Source organism: Lutzomyia longipalpis, chromosome 2 (assembly GCF_024334085.1).
Source record: "Lutzomyia longipalpis isolate SR_M1_2022 chromosome 2, ASM2433408v1".
Taxonomy (NCBI): Eukaryota; Metazoa; Arthropoda; class Insecta; order Diptera; family Psychodidae; genus Lutzomyia; species Lutzomyia longipalpis.
The window spans coordinates 18,005,495-18,026,616 of record NC_074708.1 but is presented as its reverse complement, the minus strand read 5'-3'; the positions used below and the strand labels follow the sequence as shown (position 1 = coordinate 18,026,616).

General features: G+C 34.5%; 3 protein-coding genes across 7 annotated transcripts in view; 2 read left to right on the top strand and 1 right to left on the bottom strand.

Annotated features, from left to right (window-relative positions):
- Positions 1-9,006, top strand: part of LOC129791090 (inactive dipeptidyl peptidase 10) — a 109,094-nt gene extending 100,088 nt beyond the window's left edge. For all 5 annotated transcript variants that reach the window (XM_055829031.1, XM_055829029.1, XM_055829032.1 and 2 more), the window contains 7 exons: positions 3,047-3,141; positions 3,213-3,573; positions 5,257-5,401; positions 5,474-6,386; positions 6,456-7,047; positions 7,117-7,322; positions 7,393-9,006. In XM_055829031.1, the coding sequence (XP_055685006.1) occupies positions 3,047-3,141; positions 3,213-3,573; positions 5,257-5,401; positions 5,474-6,386; positions 6,456-7,047; positions 7,117-7,322; positions 7,393-7,533 (2,453 nt within the window). In that variant the 3' untranslated portion in view covers positions 7,534-9,006. The remainder of the gene's footprint in view (positions 1-3,046; positions 3,142-3,212; positions 3,574-5,256; positions 5,402-5,473; positions 6,387-6,455; positions 7,048-7,116; positions 7,323-7,392) is intronic.
- A 2-nt stretch (positions 9,007-9,008) lies between these two features.
- Positions 9,009-20,558, bottom strand: LOC129791093 (dysbindin protein homolog). Its single transcript, XM_055829034.1, has 4 exons — positions 20,393-20,558; positions 10,049-10,755; positions 9,740-9,901; positions 9,009-9,295 (listed from the first exon to the last, which is right to left on the bottom strand). The coding sequence occupies exons 2-4, from the start codon at positions 10,593-10,595 to the stop codon at positions 9,195-9,197; spliced, it is 810 nt and encodes a 269-aa protein (XP_055685009.1). The 5' UTR covers positions 10,596-10,755; positions 20,393-20,558; the 3' UTR covers positions 9,009-9,194.
- On the top strand, positions 17,843-19,879 carry LOC129791091 (uncharacterized). Its single transcript, XM_055829033.1, has 4 exons — positions 17,843-18,503; positions 18,590-18,919; positions 19,006-19,154; positions 19,219-19,879. The coding sequence occupies exons 1-4, from the start codon at positions 18,475-18,477 to the stop codon at positions 19,710-19,712; spliced, it is 1,002 nt and encodes a 333-aa protein (XP_055685008.1). The 5' UTR covers positions 17,843-18,474; the 3' UTR covers positions 19,713-19,879.
- Positions 20,559-21,122: the final 564 nt, after the last annotated feature.

Below are 21,122 nucleotides of genomic sequence, written 5' to 3'. Positions count from 1 at the left end.
AGCCCCCAAAAACTTTAGTTTCAAATTAGTTATTTATAGAATAGTAATTAGAAAGCGATTCTAAATTGAATGCATGGATACCTCTGAAAAAGCACAAAAATATCCAATTCCAACTACTAGTTTTTGTAGTTTTGATTATTCATTGATGTTCCATGTTCAGTTCACATCCATATCCAAGTCCAAACTACTTTTTCATTCATTCCACATTTTATTGATATGTGGTAAATGAAAAGAGCTTTAACTCAAAATTTCCAGTGCTTTTCAATAAACCTAGCTTTTTATGCTTGATTAATTAACAAAAGTATACGCTTCTAATTAATTAATATGCATCTCGTCACATTTTGTACGATAAAAATTATATTTAGTAACCTAATTGAATTCAAAATATATAGTGGAGGGTGATAAACAAAAATTATTATGAGGTGACAATAAAATTTGCAGCACACAATTTGAGAGCATATGCAACATAAAGTGTAGCTTAATTATGCTATTTAATAGAGGGAATTTCGTACAAAATTGAGGGGTGCAAATTTGATATAAATTCCACATTAAAGTTTCGAGGGAGAACCTTTTCAATTTGGTAAATTTGTTCTGCTGGTTCATCTACATACCCCATCGTGGAGATTTGCAAAGAGTGGATTAGAGTGGCTCTAAATTAATTTATTTTGTACATCCTCTTTTGGAAAAAGGGTACCCCAAAGAGCACGGCGGTACCCGGCCGTATTCCATTTCGGCCAAAATGTATTCCGCGCGGGATTCCCGCTCAGGCACCGTATGGTGCACCATATATGATGGTATTGGGAAAAATTTGGTACCCAAAATCAGGTCGTGGCTCCATAGCAGGTAAAATTTTACGCCTAAATTTGGGAATACCATAGGGATATCCGTATGGTGTCTGGAAACAGCCTCTGCCACGACTGAAAAAACTCCTACATGTAGGCAAAAATTTTGACATTTTTTTTCTCTTTCCCTCTCACTTATTTTTTTTCTATCTTTCTTTCTCACAAACACATTATTTTCTCTACCTAATGTTCTCCTTTTACAATAGTGTTCCCTTTTCTATTTTACCTCACCGGGAGGCAAATGGCCAAATTTCATGGAGATACTTCGGCAAAAATACCTCGTCTTGGCAATAATATTCACAAAGAAAAATTCACGCGTTTAAACGCGTGAAAAACATATGCGAGATTGATTTTCAGATAGGATATAGATTAGAAGAGTCATAAATGACCTTCTCATTTCATAAAAATTAATATTTCTTTGAAAAATTAGACAATTAAAAAAAATAAAATTATACCCACATCATTATGCTTATTTAATACAACATTGCATTATGTTTCTTATGCTAGAAACATTATTAAAATGGCATAAATCGCTTTAGTTTTCAAGAAATAAGATTTTATAAAATATACATGCCACGTGTTGCTGAAAATACCCTCAAAAAGCCAACCATTCGTCGAATACATGAAAAAGCTTTGCATTTCAGTACAATTTTCTTCAGCACATAAGAGCATTTTTTATGTTGCTGACGCATTTGCTCTAAGAAATCATTGGGAAACACATCTTGTATTCAGCATTAAAAATGATAATTGAAAAAAAATCAGAATTATTAAAAATCTACCTGTAATTGGGAGAAGGTCTTTTCTTTGGGCTGCATTATTGTTCCCTCAGATGAAAAATATGTTAATTACTAATTCTTCGAAAAACCCAAAAATTATCTCTCATATTGTAAAAGGATTACATGTCTTAAAATTTTTTCAATATAAATTCTAAGAACAATCAGGTACCTAATTTTTATTACAGGACCCATTTGCTAACTGAATCTTATGTAGATAAAAAAAATTTAAAATATTTTTACCTAATAATAAGAAACTTTATAATTGATTATATTAAATTCATTAAATTAATAGGTATGTATGTATATTAAAATGGCATTTTTGGGAAATGCAATAGTGTTTTTATGTTGGTATTAAAAGAATAGTTTTTATATTTCATTATAACTAATAATTCTTTATATATTATTTGGGTGGCTTTTTAGTTAAATTTTGAATCATGTTTTCTAAAAATAGGGTGGTGTTACCCAAAAAATGACAGAATCACACAAACAATCCTTCCAAAATTATTTAATTTCAATAAAATCTTAATAAATAGCGATTTTGGTAACAAAAAGAGCATAAAATTATGTTCAATGATACTCAATATAATCCTTAGAATATGTTTCAATAATTTCTTTTGTCTATCTTTTGCGGAAAATTGTAATTTATCAAAGATTTTGGATTGTTTACAGTTCGTCGCTTGTCCGGAGAACATCTTCCCGGATACATCCAAAGAATTACTTATGATACAAAATTATTTTAAAACACATTATAAATTCAGAATATGATAAAATTTTAACATAAATTTAGAAAACTATCAATAAAATATTAATTATGGATTAATACTCTGAAAATGATTTGAATATTTTATGATTATTATAAAACCACGTGTTCTGATATTTTGAAACCAAAATTCACGCGTGCCACGCCTGTATTTTGGAAACAACGTTGAGCCGTAATCTCTAAATGTTTTGGATCCAAAATTCACGCGTAGCCACGACTCTGTATTGGCACCAAAACTGATGCGTAGCTACGACTCTGTGTTGGTACCAAAATTTAGGCGTAGCCACGACTCTGTGTTGGCACCAAAATTTAGGCGTAAACTGCGATTTCTGTTGGAACCAAAATTCACGCGTAGCCACGACTCTGTGTTGGCACCAAAATTGAGGCGTGGAGCAGACTGATCACGACTGATTTTGTTAATTTTAGATAATTTACAATTATTTTAATCTGAATACATCTGCTCCATCATATATTAACTAAAACTAATCAAAAAAAATTGCCAAATATTTTTAATTCTTCAAAATATTAGAAATTGTACTTCAGTCGTGGCACACTCCGTGAGTTGACACCATATGGATAGGTGTATGGTTATCCAAAATGGCTAGAGTCGCCGGCGTGCTCCTTGGGTACGTCATCCCTCATTCAAATCCTCGCATATCTCATTTCAGACACAGAACTCGTGTATCGAGACATCTCCGGTGGACTGTCCATTCTGGATGTAGATGGTCTGTCTGTACGGCAACTCATGACGAATTCCTCATTCGTGAGTAGATCCTTTACTCGAGACGAAAAAAAGAGAGCTTTTGGTTGATTTGATCTTCTCCTTTTTCGCAGAGGCAGCTGGATGCAAAGAAATTTTTAGTATCACCAGACCTGAAGTACGTCCTTTTGCTTTCGGATGAGAATTGGGAGGGTGTAAAGGTTCATGTGTTCGAAGTGGACACCCTCAATACATACCCGCTGTCGCCGAGGGACGAAGCCCGGGATGCCCCTCGGCTGCAGCACATTCTTTGGGCGCCAAGTGGAGTACCACGCGTTACGCCCACAAATACCACAGGCGCTGGCGAAAATGCCTCCAAACGCCCAGAGGTCACGTCCCAAACACCCAGCCAAGCCATCGCTTTCGTGTATGACAACGATTTGTACTACAAACCTAAAGTTCAGAGCGATTTGGTGTGTCGAATCACCACAACGGGTAAGCACTTTTTTTTTCAAAAAAGCTTAACATCTTCTCGCCATTTCTATTTTCCCTCTTATTTGGAAGTAATCCAGATAGTAAAAGAGATTATGTTGTGATTATATGTACATATTTTTTGTGAAATAAAATTAACATAAAAGTAGACTCTCTTGGCACAAGAACAAGGAGATTCCAATGATGATTTGAATTATCATTCAAGCTTGAAAATATTATTTCTCAATTTAGGAGAGACAATGTGAAATCATTTGAATTTATATTTTACAAACCTCCATACATTTTCTTGGCTCTAAAGTATTTAAAAGCTTTTGATATGTACTCTAAAAAAAAAAGGTTTGTATTTGAGTTTGTCAAAGTTGGTAACTTCCATACAATTTTTAACAAACATGGAAGTGATAAGGAGTCAAAGCCCTTTTTTGTCAAAGGAGATTACTTTTTAATCTCCTAGTTTGTTATTACCAAAAAGAAAATCCAAGCTAGTAGAAGTTTGTTATTGTTTGTTAAGATTTGTATGAAAATTCGCATGACTCTCCTTACAAACCTTAGCAAACAATTACAAGCTTATGTTTATTTAATTTAAAATAAGAGACATCGTTTTAAATAAAAAATTATCAAAATTTATTCACAAGGTTAAACATTTTCTTTTACTACAGAAGTAGGTTTTACAAATTTCGAATTTTTCATTTTCTATATTTCGATGTGCCCGAAGATTATGAACCATATTCCTATCTTTTAACACAGGAGTATGGTTCATAATCTTCGGGAGCGTCGATTTATGATATGCCTGTATACGCGCTGCCTGATAATTTTCCCATTCACTGCGGAATTGCAGCCTGGTGGCTGCGTGGGAGAAAATCATGTTGTAGTCAGCGTCATGGAGTTTCTCCAAAAGTTGTATTGTTAGTCCATTATCTGAAGATAAAATTAAAAAAAATAATGTTCAGTCCAAGGTTGATGCCATACATTAAGGTTATATTTTAAAAAAAAAATACCTTTCAGTGGATTATATGCTTCAGGCACCCTAAACTGTATACACAGAGTATACAGCTGGGGATCCTCCACATATTCCTCAATGAAATCGTACTCCATCCTGCCGAGAAATACACTATTTTCTTTGTTTCTTTTTATTTTTCACTATCGCGTCCATTTTAATCACCTGCACAATTGAAAATAATGCTTCTGGTAAACGTACAAAAATAACAAATCTTCAACAAACTTTTTCAAAATTGTTTGTTTAAACTTGTTAATGCAACAAAATATCAAACTTTATCAAAAATTTTTGTTAATGTTTGATTTTATAAACAAACCAGCATACAAACATATTTGTCCTAGTATGTAAAAAGTTTGTTCTTCCAAATTTATTAAAATTTGTTTGCCAAAATTTGTAAAATGTTTGTTAAAGATTGTACTTATTTGTATTTCTTCTTCAATTTACAAACATTTTACAACCAATAATCTCTAAATAATAATTATTATTATTATTTAAAAAGGCTTTTTTTAATATCGCCCGAGTTTTTTGTTCGCAGTTGTGTGTGATTGGGTTTTTTGGAGCCTCCAAATAATAAACATGATTGTTAAATTTTATATTTATTTACCTCCAAATTAATATCCTTTAACAAACTTTGACAAACATCGCTACAAACCTTTTTTTTCGGAGTAAGATAATTTCCATTTCTTTTACAGGCAAGAAAGGAATCATCTACAATGGTGTTCCAAATTGGATGTACTCCAATGTTTCAGAACTAAAAAGCGACACTGTTGCTTTCTCACCGGATGGACTCTACCTCTCGTATCTGTCCTTCAATGATACAGAAGTAAAGGAGTACCGGTATGTCCTAGAAACCTTTTTTCTTACATAAAATTTATGTTCAATATTCTTATATTACGTTAAATTCAACAGCTACACGTACGTTGGTGAAGGCTTTCGTTACCCGGAAGTGCGTTCTATCCGCTACCCGAAAGCTAATACACCGAACCCAGTCGTGACGGTTTATGTTGTGAATCTATCAGTGCTCAAATTCATCTTTCCACAACCTGTCCGCCTGCCAAGCAGTATTGCGGCTAATACAAGCTACGTTGGTGCAATGATGTGGGCATCTGCAACGGATCTCTCCATCACATTCACCAATCGTCAGCAAACCTACGCCATGACTGTCCTATGTCGTGCACCTAACTTTGTGTGCCGAGAAATCTTTACGGAGTTCAGTACGGAAAATATCACTGTACTCCTAACTGATCGACCAATCTTCTCGCGTAGTCAAATGCAATTCAAATCATCCGAAAGTCCAGGTTCAACTACTGCGCCACAGACAACGACTCAAGTGTCGGTGACAAACGCAACGGAATCGACGATTAATTCAAAGTACGAATTCGAAACGGGGGGATACCTCCTGAAACGCCTGCCCGTGCGTGATGGTGAACACGGGCACTTCCGACACGTAGTCTTTGTCTCAACGGCCGATGCAAGGACCATCCCACTGACAATGGGACAATTTGAGGTAACTGAGATTCTGGGTTGGGATGAACAACGTGAGTTGGTCTACTTCATGGCAGCTCCAGAGCACTCACCCAGCCAGAGGCATCTCTACCGTATAGATCTTAAGTTGAACTTTACACAACGTTCCAACCGAGTCTACGTGACGACATCGCTTCCGCTTTGCTTAACGTGCATCAACACACGCGCTACATTCCATCCCGATGTCCTAAGCATGGCTTCTACCAATAATACGACTGATGAAGATACCTTCTATGTACCCAACAATTGCCTATACAACAAGATCTACCTTAGCAAGGACTACTCGTATTATGTTCAGGTGAGAAGATCTTTTAAATTTAATTTTTTTGGGATTTGCAGACAAACTAACTTAAGTTTGAATTTCTAGGAATGCCTAGGACCGGATTCCCCTTCAGTCTATGTTGTAGACATCCGGTCAAATCTTAAAGTTGTCATTCTGCATGATGGAGCTGAACTACGGGAGCGCCTTGATGAGTTAGCTCTGCCACAAATACGAACATTGAGTGTTGAAATGAAGGATGGGTCCATAGCTCAGGTGCGTCTCTTCATTCCACCCGGAATGCGAGATGGCGAAGAGGTGGCCTTTCCGCTGATCCTCCAAATAGACGCAGCTCCTGGTAGTCAATTGGTCTCAGACAAGTTCAGTGTGGATTGGAATTGGTACCTTGCTAGCAAGCTTCAGATGATTGTAGCTCAGATTGATGGAAGAGGCAGTGGCTTTCGTGGGGAGAGGTTGCGTTCTGACATTATTGGCTACCTTGGCGATCGCGAAATTGATGATCAACTAGCGGTACTCATGTACATCCGAGATACATTCCCCTTCATCGATAGACGCAAGATTTGTTCCTACGGATGGGGCTATGGTGGATATGCATCAGCAAGTGCTCTCCTAGAGGATACACAGCGTGTCCTACAGTGCTCAGTTGCTGTTAATCCCATTGTTTCATTTGCATATCATAGTAAGTTCTAAATGGAACTTTGTAAACTATTTAATAGCTTTCTAATTACTACATTTTTATCCGCAATAGATTCATTCTTTACGGAAAGGTACCTTCCGCAGAACGAAAACTATCTTAGAGCTCTGCAGGAGTCTGATTTGATGTCTCGTGTCCAACATATGGAATCCAGGAATTTCCTCCTTATTCACGGCACCGCTGATACTCTGGTCCACCAACAACATTCGCTCATTTTTGCCAGAGAACTCATTGAGCAGGGAATTTCCTACAGACATCAAGTAAGTCCTCCCAACTAAGATTGTATTAAGTTTGTTTCATTAATGATAATTCAAACTCATTATCTGGCAGATCTACACGGATGAAGATCACGATTTAATGGGTGTTCTGTATCACGTGTACAAGACCATGGAGGACTACTTTGATGAAATGTTTGGACCACCGGAAAAGGACGAATGGGACCCCACAGGGCTCTTTACGTTCAAACAATAAATTTCCTTATTGTCCTTCCACATCATTTTCGCCATTGCAGACTGTTAATTGTGATTTTAGATTAATTTTCGCGTATATTAACGATAAGACAACTCAAGTAAAAGACCATTCGTCGACTTTTCATTTCTTAAGTAAAAAAAAATCCACAAAAAAGAGAATAAAGTGTGAAAGAAAAATCTTCAAGCGTCTCTTCACTTTGATTTGAATGGAAAAAAATTTCTTTAAAAGACAAGTAAAAGGCTCCACTGTTCCTTAAAACAAATAAACTCTCTGCAAGGATATTTTGTCGTGTTAATCATGAGTTTGTAGAAAAGATAAATGAATACACCAGGATATTTTCTTGAAAATAAAATTATATCAATATTCAGATTATAAAGAAAAAAAGATTTATTTAACAATTTTGAGAATATTTCAGATATTTTTAAAATGGGGTGAATAGAAACATTTTTAATTTTTGATATTTTCCAAATATTTTCAGGAATGGAAGCTTTAAAATAATTTTTAAAAACAATTTTTTAATAAATTTTAAATCAAAGAAAAAGGATATCCATTTCACAATTTGATTAGATTAATAATTTATGGTTATGCACGGAATGTCCCCATATCTCTCAATCTTCTTTACAAAAACAACACCTTTTAATAGAAAAAAACTTCTTCCCAAAATGAACCATAAAATTGTAATGAAATGAGACAGAATTGAGAAATCCCTTTAAAGATATTTAGTGTTTGTATAAAAGAGAAGAATTTTAAGAGATATAAAAACATGAGAATTGTGTGCCTAATTTACGAAAAAAAATGAATAAATGATAAATTTGTAACAAGACAGTGAAATGATAGAAAAAAAAACTTATCCTTATGATTGAAAAGAATATTCAACAACAAGCTTTCAAAAAATTCTATTTTAATTCAAGTGAATGATCGTTAAACCGCCATATCACTTTTATGGAGTTAGACAGCATCGACAAGTGATTGAATTTGAGATTATAAAAAAGGTGTATTAGAAAGTATATAAGGACGCGGTAGGGAGAAAGGAAAACTCCACAAATTGAGCATACTTTCCGAAATAAAAGGAGCTGGCCGTAAATCTGTTTATATGTTAAATGTTATTCAAAGAAAATGGAAAAAATCGTCAATAAAATGTATATAAAAAAAATCCTCTAATCCGGCTAGATGAGAGATTTCGGTGTTGAAGAGTTTTTTTGAGGACAGCAAGTATAAAAAAAATAGAAGCTAAACTAAAACAAGTATTTATCGTCTGTTTTATCAAAATGTAAGAAAAAATATGAAAAAAGTTGTCGAATTCTCATATTTCTGTCATCATTGAATTTCTTTAGGTGAAAAGTGATTGTAGAGAGAAAAATTTGAGAAATTAAAAGAAAAGATTTGGGAGTGTGACCATGCAGAAAACGAAACCACGAAATCCTTGTTGTGACACCAAAGATGTTATTGAAGAAATAAATCGATATTTAAAAACATTTTCTCTTTGATAATACAGATTTTCTTTTTTTTTAATTTGTAATACAGGGAGCTTTCGAAAAATTTCAACAAGACACCGAAGCTTTCAGCAACAAACAACAATTTCGGCAGTCTCGTCCTTGGCTCACAGCAAAAAGAAGTCTCGGACATGGCACATTGGAGAAGTTTTGCATAAATTGACTTTGTCAATTATTTAGGAACTCATCCAAGGCGTCTTTTGTGTCCGTATCATCCAATTCTACTTCTTCCAATGAAAGTTTTCTCTCACCCACTCTCGTCTCAACTTCTGCAGAAAATTATTAAGTAGTGGATTTTCAATAATTGAAGAGTCTTCTGTGGTGGAACTTATCAACACTACTCACGAAAAGTTTTCGATCAAGAGGAATTTAATACCTTTGACAATTTTGCGCTGTTTATTTGAAGACCATAAAAAAGCACAAAAGCTTTTCATTTTATTATAAATTTAATGATTTTGTGAAAAAAAAAAGTTTCAACATCTATCCAAATTTTACAAATATCGCTTGAGAATTGACAATAATTTTGAAATTGCACAAATTTAACATATTTTTGGGCAAAACTGAGTTTGTTTTATGCTTAAGAATTACTCATCAACCTCAGAATTAAAAAAAAATATCAGTAGCTTTATAACATTTTTATAAATAAAAAGATTTCCTTTGTTCAAAAACTTTCGTTGAGTAGTGTATTTCAATGATTACAAAGGGAAACTCACTTGGAATGGTGCCCTGCTCTTTGTAGAATTTCATATCATCCTGGAATGCATCTTGAAAGACACTCTGACGTTCTTGTTGAACTTTTCGCATCTTCAGCTCGTGCTTCATCACGCTATCTGCATGCTTTTTTGCCAATTCCTCTCGAACCTTCTCCAAGGCAGCTGTAAAGGTAAAGAAAAGGAACAAAAAAACCATGAAGCTCTTTAAAGAAATTATACATAAAAAGTCCTTAGAAGAATTTTCTCTTAATCTGAAGAAAATTTTAAAGCAAGACTCTGATAAAAAATTAAAAAAAGAAATCTTCTCACCAAGTTTCTTCTCTTTATACATTGCCATCTCAAAGCGATGATCAAGTTGCTTTTCCTGCAGCTCCAGCACCTCCAGTAAATCCTCCAACTCCATTAGCTTCTTCTCAAGTGTCTCACACTTAGCCCCAACATCCTTGATCACATCCACGCATCCATTAAGCGTCGTCACGACAACTGGCAGAGCTGCCAGAGTTACATTGACATCCTGGATTGTGGTCAGAGTGCGTTCCGTCCTGTCTCGAATATCCAAGATCGTGGCATCAACATCTGCCGCCTTTTTGGCATTCAGCTCATTCAGATCCCGAATCTCTGTCCACTGACGCTCATTGATGGCCAGTAGATCACATCCGGCGTAGAGATTTATGAAGGGAGGCACGGACTGTGGGAAACTAGAAGGCACTCCGGTATTACTCGTAGCTCCTGGTGAGACAGGTGATTGTGGACTTTTGGGGCTGGATGGTTTGATGTAATGACTGGAGATATTTTCGGAGATGTTGAGCCCCTCCTGGATCACAGAATTAAGCTTTTTGCGGATATTTCCAAACATTTTTAACACAACGTCTCACATCACTTTACTCGCATTGCATCCACAGGAAATGTCAATGTTCACCCAACCAGGGGATTTTTTTTAACTATCAGCTCTCAGATGGAGTGTACACGGAAAATGTAATCTCAAACAGAAACCAAAATTCAATGAACAGCACAATCTGTGAAACAACACGAGAATGATAGTGTGAGAGAGATTTTGCCTATTGCTTACATACTGAAAGCTTTTTATCCATTTCTGCTCATTTATATAATTTAATCTAAATATTTTCTTTACAGCGAAAATTATAGGATAAAGGTTGATTAAGATTTTCCTAGCTCTTACAATATTTCAGTGATTTTTCTTATTTCATTAATTAAATTTGCAAATATCCCCGTTTTAAAATTTAAATTTTTTATATATGTATTTTAAATAATTTTTTTTTGATTTCACTTAATCAAGTATGTACCACGAAATCTGAAAAATTTTACTGCCTTGGTATTTAAAAGAAAACAATTTTTTTTAATTGAATGGAAAATAATTGTTGAACTACTGTAATAAATTGTAGACTACTAATAAAATCCAATGGTTTATAAAGTAGCAATACTAGACTAAGCTTTTTTAGCAAAGAGCTAAAAACAAACGAATTGAAAATTAAATATTTTCGAATTCAGTCTTGCAATAACGGTCAAATTCCTTAAAAGCTCTAGAAAAGTTCCTGTACTTATTAGTCTCAATTTACCTAAACCTATATAAAAGGGATTTCCTGTATATTTTATACGATTAAAAAATCTTTAGCTATGAGAAATCTTCTGCATCCATTTTGAAAGAAATAGAAATGCTTGAATATTCAATTTTAATTAACAAATCACCTGAGATTTAGTTTTTACAAAGAAAATGATGAAACAAGGAGAAAAACTTGGATCGCTGTTTGAATTAAAACACATATTGATATTTCAGTCTTAATGGGCTTAATTCAGCGACCAAGAAACCCTTGAAATCTTTAAATTTTGTACTGAAATTTCAAGATTTCAAGCGAATTTCAAGGGTTTCTTGGTCGCTGAATAAGGCCCAATATTTGATTTTTTATGAATTTCGAGAATAATCACCCTTTTCATCAGACCCATAAAAATGTAATAAATAGATTTTATAGAAAAGCTTTCTTATAGAGTATTAGAGCAAAACTAAAGTTTAAAAAATACACATTTTAAAGTAAGATCTTAATTAGATTTTCAGTGCTAGCATGAACGTCTCTATTACTAATTAGCAATGGAGTCACTAAGATAATAAATTAATCAATGAACGAAATGAATGAGTTTAATGATAAATCACATCAGCGTTAAATTAACCTCTTGCTGACGAATCTGTTTTTCTGTGTTCTCAAATGACGTTTTTCTTATAATTACGATTTTTTCTGGTTTCTAACTCTGGCGTTAAAAATATCCTTAAGACAATATTTGATAAGTAATTATAAGGATTTATTTCTCTGTTCAAGACCTTTTTAATGAATCAGAAAATCTTTTCAGATCCTTTCTAAATTAATTTATTTTAATAATGAAAATATCAAAAAAAGGTTTTCGTATAAGGAAATGTCAGTCACAAGAGCAACAAACTTTCAGTTATCTCTGAAAGTGATCGTAAAAAAAGAAACCTTAGAGCGCATGAATTTCAAAGAACGCTAGGTGTCATAAGATCTGTTAATAAAATTTCCTGAATCATCATATTACTTTTTGTGTCGTATTTCATTTACAATCCGTAACTTCCACATCTTTCCTGTGTACTAAAAAATCGATTTTAGCTTTGTTTCTTTCAGAATTATCTCTTCACTACCTCTGAAAATCCCTTTAGGGGATGCTTGAGCCTCAGTATCTGCGCGGATTGTCCCTTTTTATGTGCAAAGAAAAAGGAACCCCTAAAATTATTCATCTTCATTAAAATAAAGCCCGGATTAAGGATGGGAACCGAAATCTGTTCGATGTGCTTATGTACTATGCTTACGCTGCTATATACCTACCAAGAGGAGTTTCTATATATTTATAAATTGAATTCAAAATGATTAATTCTTCAAAATAAGTGATATAATTAAAGAAAATAAATTGGTATACAAGGATGAATAGAAAGAAATTAAAGAAGTTTTTCATTCGTTATCTAGCTACAAATGTATGCTAATGTATTCAATATATTTTGAGGATTTTTAACATTCTAACAATTTAATACGAGTATTAGGAGATTGTTTTGATTACCCTGATTTATGTCTTTAGGGGTGATAATCAACGAAAAGTCAATCATAACGCGTCCAGTTATAAGAGTTGGTGTTCCACAACGTGTAGAAGTTTTATTATGCGTTGTAATACTATTTGTGAGCAGAATTAGTGGACAAAATTGATTTTTTTGTGAAATTCGTCAATTTGATGGATAAAAATGGTCATATCTCTAGTTCTATAAGACCTACAGAAATTTCTTGACTAGTTTTGGAAAGGTATTAAAACAGGCTATAAATTGAGATAAATTTCAATAATTTTCAAGGTCACCTCCAGAATACAAAATGGCGACTTTTTGTTTTACAAAAACATTTTTTGGCATTTTTTGTCTTGAAAGAATCATTTTAGAAGTTTATGATGTTCTAGAAAGTTGTAGAGTTTTGCAAAACCTTTAATTTGATACTAAGATGATCAAAATCGGTCAAGCGGTTCAAGAGATATAGCTCTTAGAACTTTTCAAATGATTATATCTTCTAAACGGCGACTAATATGGGGAAAGTCATTTAGTTTTAATGATGTTCGTAACTACGTCAAACCAACTATCCATCACATTCTCTACCACATTCTATCATAATTCATCAAGTTAATCTAAGATAGGAATTTCTATTTATTCCACCACTAAATAAATTTATTCATCAACCACTAAAATTGGGGTAAAATACTATTTTCTTCAAACGTTTTTCTAATTATGAATAAGTTTTTCTTGTTTCTGCCATTAATTTTTTTGATTAAAATTATATCCAAATTTCTCTTCTCCGAAATTCTTTTCGCATTAAAACATATTTACAAAGATTTTTTCCAAAACTAAAATTCCTAGAAAACTTTCATTATTAGTTGGTGTTCCACTTCGTGGCCAACACCAAGTATTGTAATCGTCGGAAAAACCGACCACCTCAGATCGGGCTCAAACTTGGTATGAGCACGTTTCAGACAACCCACATTCCAAAAATGGTGGTGGAAAATTTTTGATCCGGCCGGCCTGCCGGCCGGCCGGCCGGTCGCCCAAACTTTCCCTTATAGCTCGAGAACGGTAACAGATAGAGACTTCCGGTTTGAAGTTTTCTATAGAAATGTGGGTGTAAAATTTCATTTTTTCGCATTTTTGAAATCCAAGATGGCCGCCGTCCGCCATTTTGAACTACTATCAACCACTTCCCTTATAGCTAGAGGTCTGAAATTTTAGTATGTTGTAGAGCTCAGTGAGACGTTTTCATCGATAATCCATACATGAAAATCGGTCAAGCGGTTTAGCAAATATGGCGGCCTAAAGCAAAAAGTGTTTTTTCGATATATCTCGAGAACGGCTTGACCGATTTTGACCATCTTGGTATCAAATGAAAGGTATTGCGAAGCCCTACAACTGTCTAGAACATTTCAAGTTTCAAAAACAACCGCAAGAGGCGCTAAAAACAAAAACAAAAATTGCCTAACTTTAAGGGGCAATATCTCCGAATCCCCATCATCGATTTCTTTTAAATTTTGATATGTTGTAGCCTGAGTCAATATCTTTCACCAGTCCGAAAATGAAGAAATTCTATGTCGCCGTTTAGAAGATATGGCCATTTGAAAAATTCTTGAATTTGAAAAGTTCTAAGAGCCATATCTCCTGCACTGCTTGACCGATTTTGCTCATCTTAGTATCAAATTAATGGTTTTGCAATTCTCTACAACTTTCTAGAACATCAGAAACCTCTAGAACCATTCATTGAGGACAAAAAGTGCAAAAAACTGTTTTGGTAGAATAAAAATCCGCCATTTTGTGTTCTGGAGATGACCTTGAAATGTATCGAAATATATATCAGATTATAGCTTATTTCAATATCTTTCCAAAACTAGTCAAGAAATTTCTGTAGGTCTTATAGAACCAGAGATATGACCATTTTTATCCATCAAATTGCCGAATTTTACAAAAAAATTAAATTTTCTACTAATTCTGCTCACAAATAGTATTACAACGCATAAACAAACTTCTACACGTTGTGGGACACCAACTCTTATAACTGGACGCGTTATGATTGACTTTATTCTAGTCTTTAAAGTTTTTACTAATATATTACATTTACAACTTTTTTCTCAAATTTATGACCCTACTGTACTCATTTAGCTCAAGGAATTATCATAAAACATGTTTCAGTATGCCTGGAGGCCTTATAGGGGTGATTTCCGATAGCCAGTATTATTAGCCCTCATAATACCTCGATATTCCAATCTAATGCATTGTACCCACATTTTTAGCTGTGATTCTTTCTTCAAAGAAGCACAGCTTCTGTGTACACTCAAAAATGCAAAGTCGTCAGATCGGGCTCAAACTTGGGATGAGCACGAATTAGGGTCCCCACATTCCAAAAAACGGTGGCGCCCAAAATCTTTCCGTCCGTCCGGCCGGCCGGCCGTCCGTCCGGCCGGAACCTTTCGCTAAATTGTAAGAGAACGGTAATAGATAGAGACTTGCGGTCAACGGCAAAGTTCATATATCGGGTGGAAGACATCCGATTATGAAGTCAAATCCAACCCCCCACCCCCTCGTCCGCCATTTTGAATAACCTCAAAATTTTGTTTTCGCTATATCTCAGCCCCTATAATAGGTAGAGGTCTGAAATTTTGATATGTTGTAGGGGCCATCAAGACCTTTCCAACGATACCTCATTTTAGAAAATCGGTCAAGCCGTTTAGCCAATATGGCCGTCACAAATTTTCATCGAAAACCGGCTATAACTCGAGAATGGCTTGACCGATCTTGATCAACTCAGACTCAAATGAAAGCTCTCAACAAGCCCTACAACTCTCTAGAACATCGGAAGTTTCTAAAGTGACCGCAAGGGGCGTTAAAATCAAAAACAAAATTTTCGATGAGTTTTCGATGAATATCTCGAGCACCGCTTTATAGATTTGCTTCATATTTTGATATGTTATAGTTGACTATAATATCTTTCATCATGCCAAAAATGAAGAAAATCTATGTAGCCGTTCCGGAGATATCGCCTTTTAAAGTTAACATGTCATTTCTTGAGTTACAGAAGCCCAACGCCCCGCGAAGCGGGGCGTTTTATATATACACATATAAAAGTAAAGTGAAACATATATAAATGCATAGATATATACATTATATATACATATAAAAATGAAAAAATTAAATATAGCATGGATGGAACAGTATAAAGCGAAAGAACGGTAAGTAAAACTTACAGGCTGTGATTCTTTCTTTGTCAGTGAAATGTGAAGATGGCTGAAAATTGAGGATAGGCAAATTTTGAGGAGAGACTTACTCGCGAGCCGAATCACAGCCAACGCGCAGAAATTTTGAAGAAAGCCTTAATCGTGGCGGGCGTTGGCTGTGATTCAGCTCACGAGTAAGTCTCTCCTCAAAATTTGCCTATCCTCAATTTTCAGCCATCTTCACATTTCACTGACAAAGAAAGAATCACAGCCTGTAAGTTTTACTTACCGTTTTTAATGGTTGGTATTTATTCAGACATAATGACGTTTTAGCTGTGATTCTTTCTTCAAAGAAGCACAGCTTCTGTGTACACTCTAAAATGCAAAGTCGTCAGATCGGGCTCAAACTTGGGATAAGCACGAATTAGGGTCCCCACATTCCAAAAAACGTATGCGCCAAAAATCTTTCCGTCCGTCCGTCCGTCCGGCCGTCCGGCCGGAACCTTTCGTAAATTACAAGAGAACGGTAGTAGATAGAGACTTGCGGTCAACGGCAAAGTTCATATATCGACTGGAAGACATCCGATTATGAGGTCAAATCCACCCCCCCACCCCCCCGTCCGCCATTTTGAATAACCCTCAAATTTTGTTTTCGCTATATCTCAGGCCCTATTATAGCTAAAAATCTGAAATTTTGATATGTTGTAGGGACCATCAAGACCTTTCCAACGATACCTCATTTTCGAAAATCGGCCAAGCCGTTTAGCCAATATGGCCGCCACAATTTTTCATCGAAAATCGGCCATAACTCGAGAACGGCTTGACCGATTTTGATCAACTCAGGCTCAAATGAAAGATATTAACGAGCCCTATAACTGCTCGGAACATCGCAAGTTCAAAAAATGACCGCAAGTGGCGCTAAAATCGAAAACAAAATTTTCAATGAGTTTTCGATGAATATCTCGAGCACCGCTTTATAGAATTGCTTCAAATTTTGGTATGTTATAGTTGGCTATAATATCTTTCATCATGCCAAAAATGAAGAAAATCTATGTCGCCGTTCCGGAGATATTGAGTTTTAAAGTTAACATGTTATATCTTGAGTTGCATAAAACCAATGCCCCGCGAAGCGGGGCGTTTTATATATACACATATAAAAGTAAAGTAAAATATATATAAATGCATAGATATATACATTATATATACATATTAAAATGAAAAGATAAATATATATATACTGCAAAGATAAAAATTAAATATAGCATGGATGGAACAGTATAAAGCGAAAGAACGGTAAGTAAAACTTACGGGCTGTGATTCTTTCTTTGTCAGTGAAATGTAAAATTGACTGAAAATTGAGGATGGGCAAATTTTGAGGAAGGCTTTCTCGCGTACCGAATCACAGCCAACGCCCACGATTAAGGCTTTTCACAAAATATCTGCGCGTTGGCTGTGATTCGGTGCGCGAGAAAGCCTTCCTCAAAATTTGCCCATCCTCAATTTTCAGTCAATTTTACATTTCACTGACAAAGAAAGAATCACAGCCCGTAAGTTTTACTTACCGTTCTTTCGCTTTATACTGTTCCATCCATGCTATATTTAATTTTTATCTTTGCAGTATATATATATTTATCTTTTCATTTTTTATACTTTGTATCCGAAAACAAAGAGAATTTTTATTATATCTTGTGTGCAAGACCTTCGGAATTATTTTATTTTTATGCTTCAGGTCAGATTTAATGAAGATTGCTATTCCCGCATGACCTCAAGGAAAACCTCAAAAGATAAAATAAACGCACATCGCGTTCATAGTGGTGTGGTGGGAAGGGATATTATGTAATAAATAAATTATTTCTAAGGTCAGCACTAAAGTAAGTGTAGTTGTATGTTTATCTTAAAAATAGACTACATTGCAGGATATTTTTAATTAGTTTTATTTTATTTTTAATTTGATTAAATATTCAATATACCATTCACATTTAAATCAGACAAATGGGTTTCTTAAAAAGAAGAGACTAATTTTTTACTTTGATTGTGCTCAAAATAGCAATATTCTGTTCAATATCAGACGCAGAGAGCAAAAGTTTATTTGAAACTATAAAGCTTATAAATTTACTGATTTATTCCCTAAATTTATTGTTATTCTTTAACTAACTAATGAGGAAATTATTGTTTCATAAATTTTCTGAAAGTTGATTTTTATATTTAGCGATTTATCTTTTCTTTATTTGTGCTTTATTATATTCTGCGTAATATCCTTTTTGTTTTCTTAGTTTGGCTTAAATATTTTCTTTAACTAAACTTAGTGAGCTTTTGTAAAAAAGAAATTGTTGAAAATCAAATATCAAATTCAGCACAAAAAGAAGAGTAAAAGAGAGCTTTCAAACAAGCTTTTTACTTGTAAATTTTCGAGAAAAGTGACATACATACATAGTTTACAGCTTGTAAAGAAAGTCTTCGTGTATTAAGAACGCCGAAGAAAAATGAGTGGGAATGACTTGAGGAGAAAGAAGTAAGTAAAAGAGCTTGAAGTGCTGTCATGGAATTTCTTGTCGTTAATCCCATCTCTCTCTCATGCCTTTCAATTCCACTTTAAAGCCACGAAGACAGCGCAATCTGCACGAGAGATCAAACTTTCCGTAAGAATACTCAGGCCAGAGACAGAGGTCTTATGGTGAAGGAAGAAAGATGCCAAGAGGGTGGAATAAATGGAGAAACGGCGAGAATTGATAGAAGATCCAGCTGTGGTAGGTATTCGGATGAAGGCTCAAGGGGTGCGCATGTGGATGGAGTTGGTAATAGGAAGAGATATAAATCTACAGGATGCCAAAATGATGCCATGCGAAGGAGCCATACCAAGATTATTCTCAATTCATCCATAAAGAATCAAATACACGAAACCAAACTAAGGCCGCAATGTGAGAAAAGGTTGAAAGTTTGTTTGTTTTTTCCCCCTCAAACGTCTTAAATCCTCATTATTGTATATATTTTTTTGTCTTGATATGAAAATTTAGCTCCGGAGACCGAATAAGTGGGATTAGGATTTTAGCAAGAGGCGACTTACTAGGGGCACTAAATTGCTTCTTCCCAGAACTTGAGCTCAAACCATCAATATTTAATCCACGAATCCCAATTTTAGACGCAACATTCTCGCTATTTTCGGGTAAGATCACAAACTTGTTTTTTTCTTCCTCATATTATTTTATATGATACAAAATATATTCCAGATAAAAAAAATAGGATAAATCCAAAGAAGAATGATGATACAAAATGTTCAACATTGAGCAAAAAAGGACATGATTTTCTGGGGAAGAACAGCAGGAAATTAAATGACAGTTCAGCTCGAAAGGACGATGTGAGTTGGGCAAAAAAGAAGAAACTCTACTCATCCGTTTTGAAGTGTTCACCCCGAAAAATCGATACAAAGAAGTTGCATGAGCACAAGAAACTCCGTAAGGACATCATACTCAGCAGCATAGCTCAGACTATGACTACCCGAAGGGTGGATAGAACGAAACGAGAGGTGAGATGTGACGATGGTTTTCCCAGTGATGCCAATCAGGATTATATTCTTCGGGGTATAGTCGACCTGCTGGAAGATAGTGATGATACAGAGGGGCTTACTAATCGTACTTCATCCCCCATGAACAACCTTTTTCAACCCCTACCTTTTCTCTATCCAACATCCTATCCCTCTTTCTGGCAACCATTGAAACCATGACCAATAGGTTACATAGTTCATAGAAGAGGTCACATGCACAGAAAGATTCTCTTTGCCATTTTACAAAATTAAATGAAGTTTGATTATTTGGAAGCTACTTATTGGCATAGAAAACCATTCAGTTTTGAATTCTAAAAAAAATTCTAAATAAATTGTTGCAATAAAAAGTTTTGTGTTTGTAAAATTTTTCTATAAAAAAATATTTGGCTAAATTGCTACTTTTTCCTTGAGGAAACAGTAGTTTTGCACAGGCAAACACTGGAAGTCATAAATTATTAAAATAATTAATTGCTAAAATAACAAAAGAAAATTTCCTAAATTTTAAACTAATCGAAAATCCCAATATGTTATTACATACCTATTGTACCTAACATGCAAAAGCAAAGCCAAAATAGAAATCTATAAATTCTAAATTATTCCAATAATTGTAAATTTTTTGTAAAAGATTTGACTTTCGTTTCCATTAATTTCAATAGTAGATTATAAAAATATATATTTAGTCCGTTTGTTAAGTCCTAACATAAACCTAAAACTGATATCTCCAAATGCATAAAAAATCTAGAAAAAGATATAGGTACCGTTGCAACTTAGGTTTCAGATCAGTTGAGGGCTTAAGAAATATTTGATAAATTCATGAGCTAAAATTAAATTAAAAAAAAAAACAAATAAAAAAGACAAACCTTTGAGGTGTATATCAATCTGAAGAAGAAGCACAACAATGTATCAAATTACATATTGCTGTTGAAAGTATCGGTTTAGTTTAATATTACACCAATAGCAACACCCAATGGAGCCAAGAAATTCATAGCATATTGGTATTCACATTTCCCACATTTCCTATTCTAGCAACAACCACAAGTAACCAACAATTTTCCAACACGAACCTCATTTTGTAAATTATTATGAGCTAAGAGCTGTTTCTGCCTAAGTAATATAATGGCATTTCCTCTTTAGCACACCGCTGTGTTCCCACGTCAGCAGAAATTTCTATCTCACTCTACTGCGCACAATGTTCAGCTGCAAACAATGGTTAGATGGGATGGATGATGGAAACCAAGCGAAATTCAAAAGAAACGACGCAATAACGAAGGGTTTCCTGAACTTGAAGTGGTTTCTCAGAACAAAGAAAAAGAAAAGCATCCAAAAGGGATTTATGTGGTCCAACGACCATCTCTGGGCGCTAGCTTAATCTGATATGTTCTACAATTATATACAATAGCTTTTGGCACACACGCTCGGAAGATTTAATATTTCTCAGCATGGTTTGCAAATCTATATAACAATGCCTCTTTTCCCATTCTGCAAAAAACTTTCTATATTGTGAAACTTCCATCTTATATACCGCACTTTATTATGTACATTATATACATGGGCTGAGTCATGTTCAGGCATGAAAACGATTTTGTGTGG

Coding starts and splice junctions, on each gene's coding strand:
- LOC129791093 (XM_055829034.1), bottom strand. CDS start 10,595: ATGTTTGGAAATATCCGCAAAAAGCTTAATTCTGTGATCCAGGAGGGG. Junction 9,902..10,048: donor GTATAAAGAGAAGAAACTTG/GTGAGAAGATTT, acceptor TTACCTTTACAG/CTGCCTTGGAGAAGGTTCGA. Junction 9,296..9,739: donor AGAGCAGGGCACCATTCCAA/GTGAGTTTCCCT, acceptor AATTTTCTGCAG/AAGTTGAGACGAGAGTGGGT.
- LOC129791091 (XM_055829033.1), top strand. CDS start 18,475: ATGAGTGGGAATGACTTGAGGAGAAAGAA. Junction 18,920..19,005: donor AGGCCGCAATGTGAGAAAAG/GTTGAAAGTTTG, acceptor ATGAAAATTTAG/CTCCGGAGACCGAATAAGTG. Junction 19,155..19,218: donor AACATTCTCGCTATTTTCGG/GTAAGATCACAA, acceptor AATATATTCCAG/ATAAAAAAAATAGGATAAAT.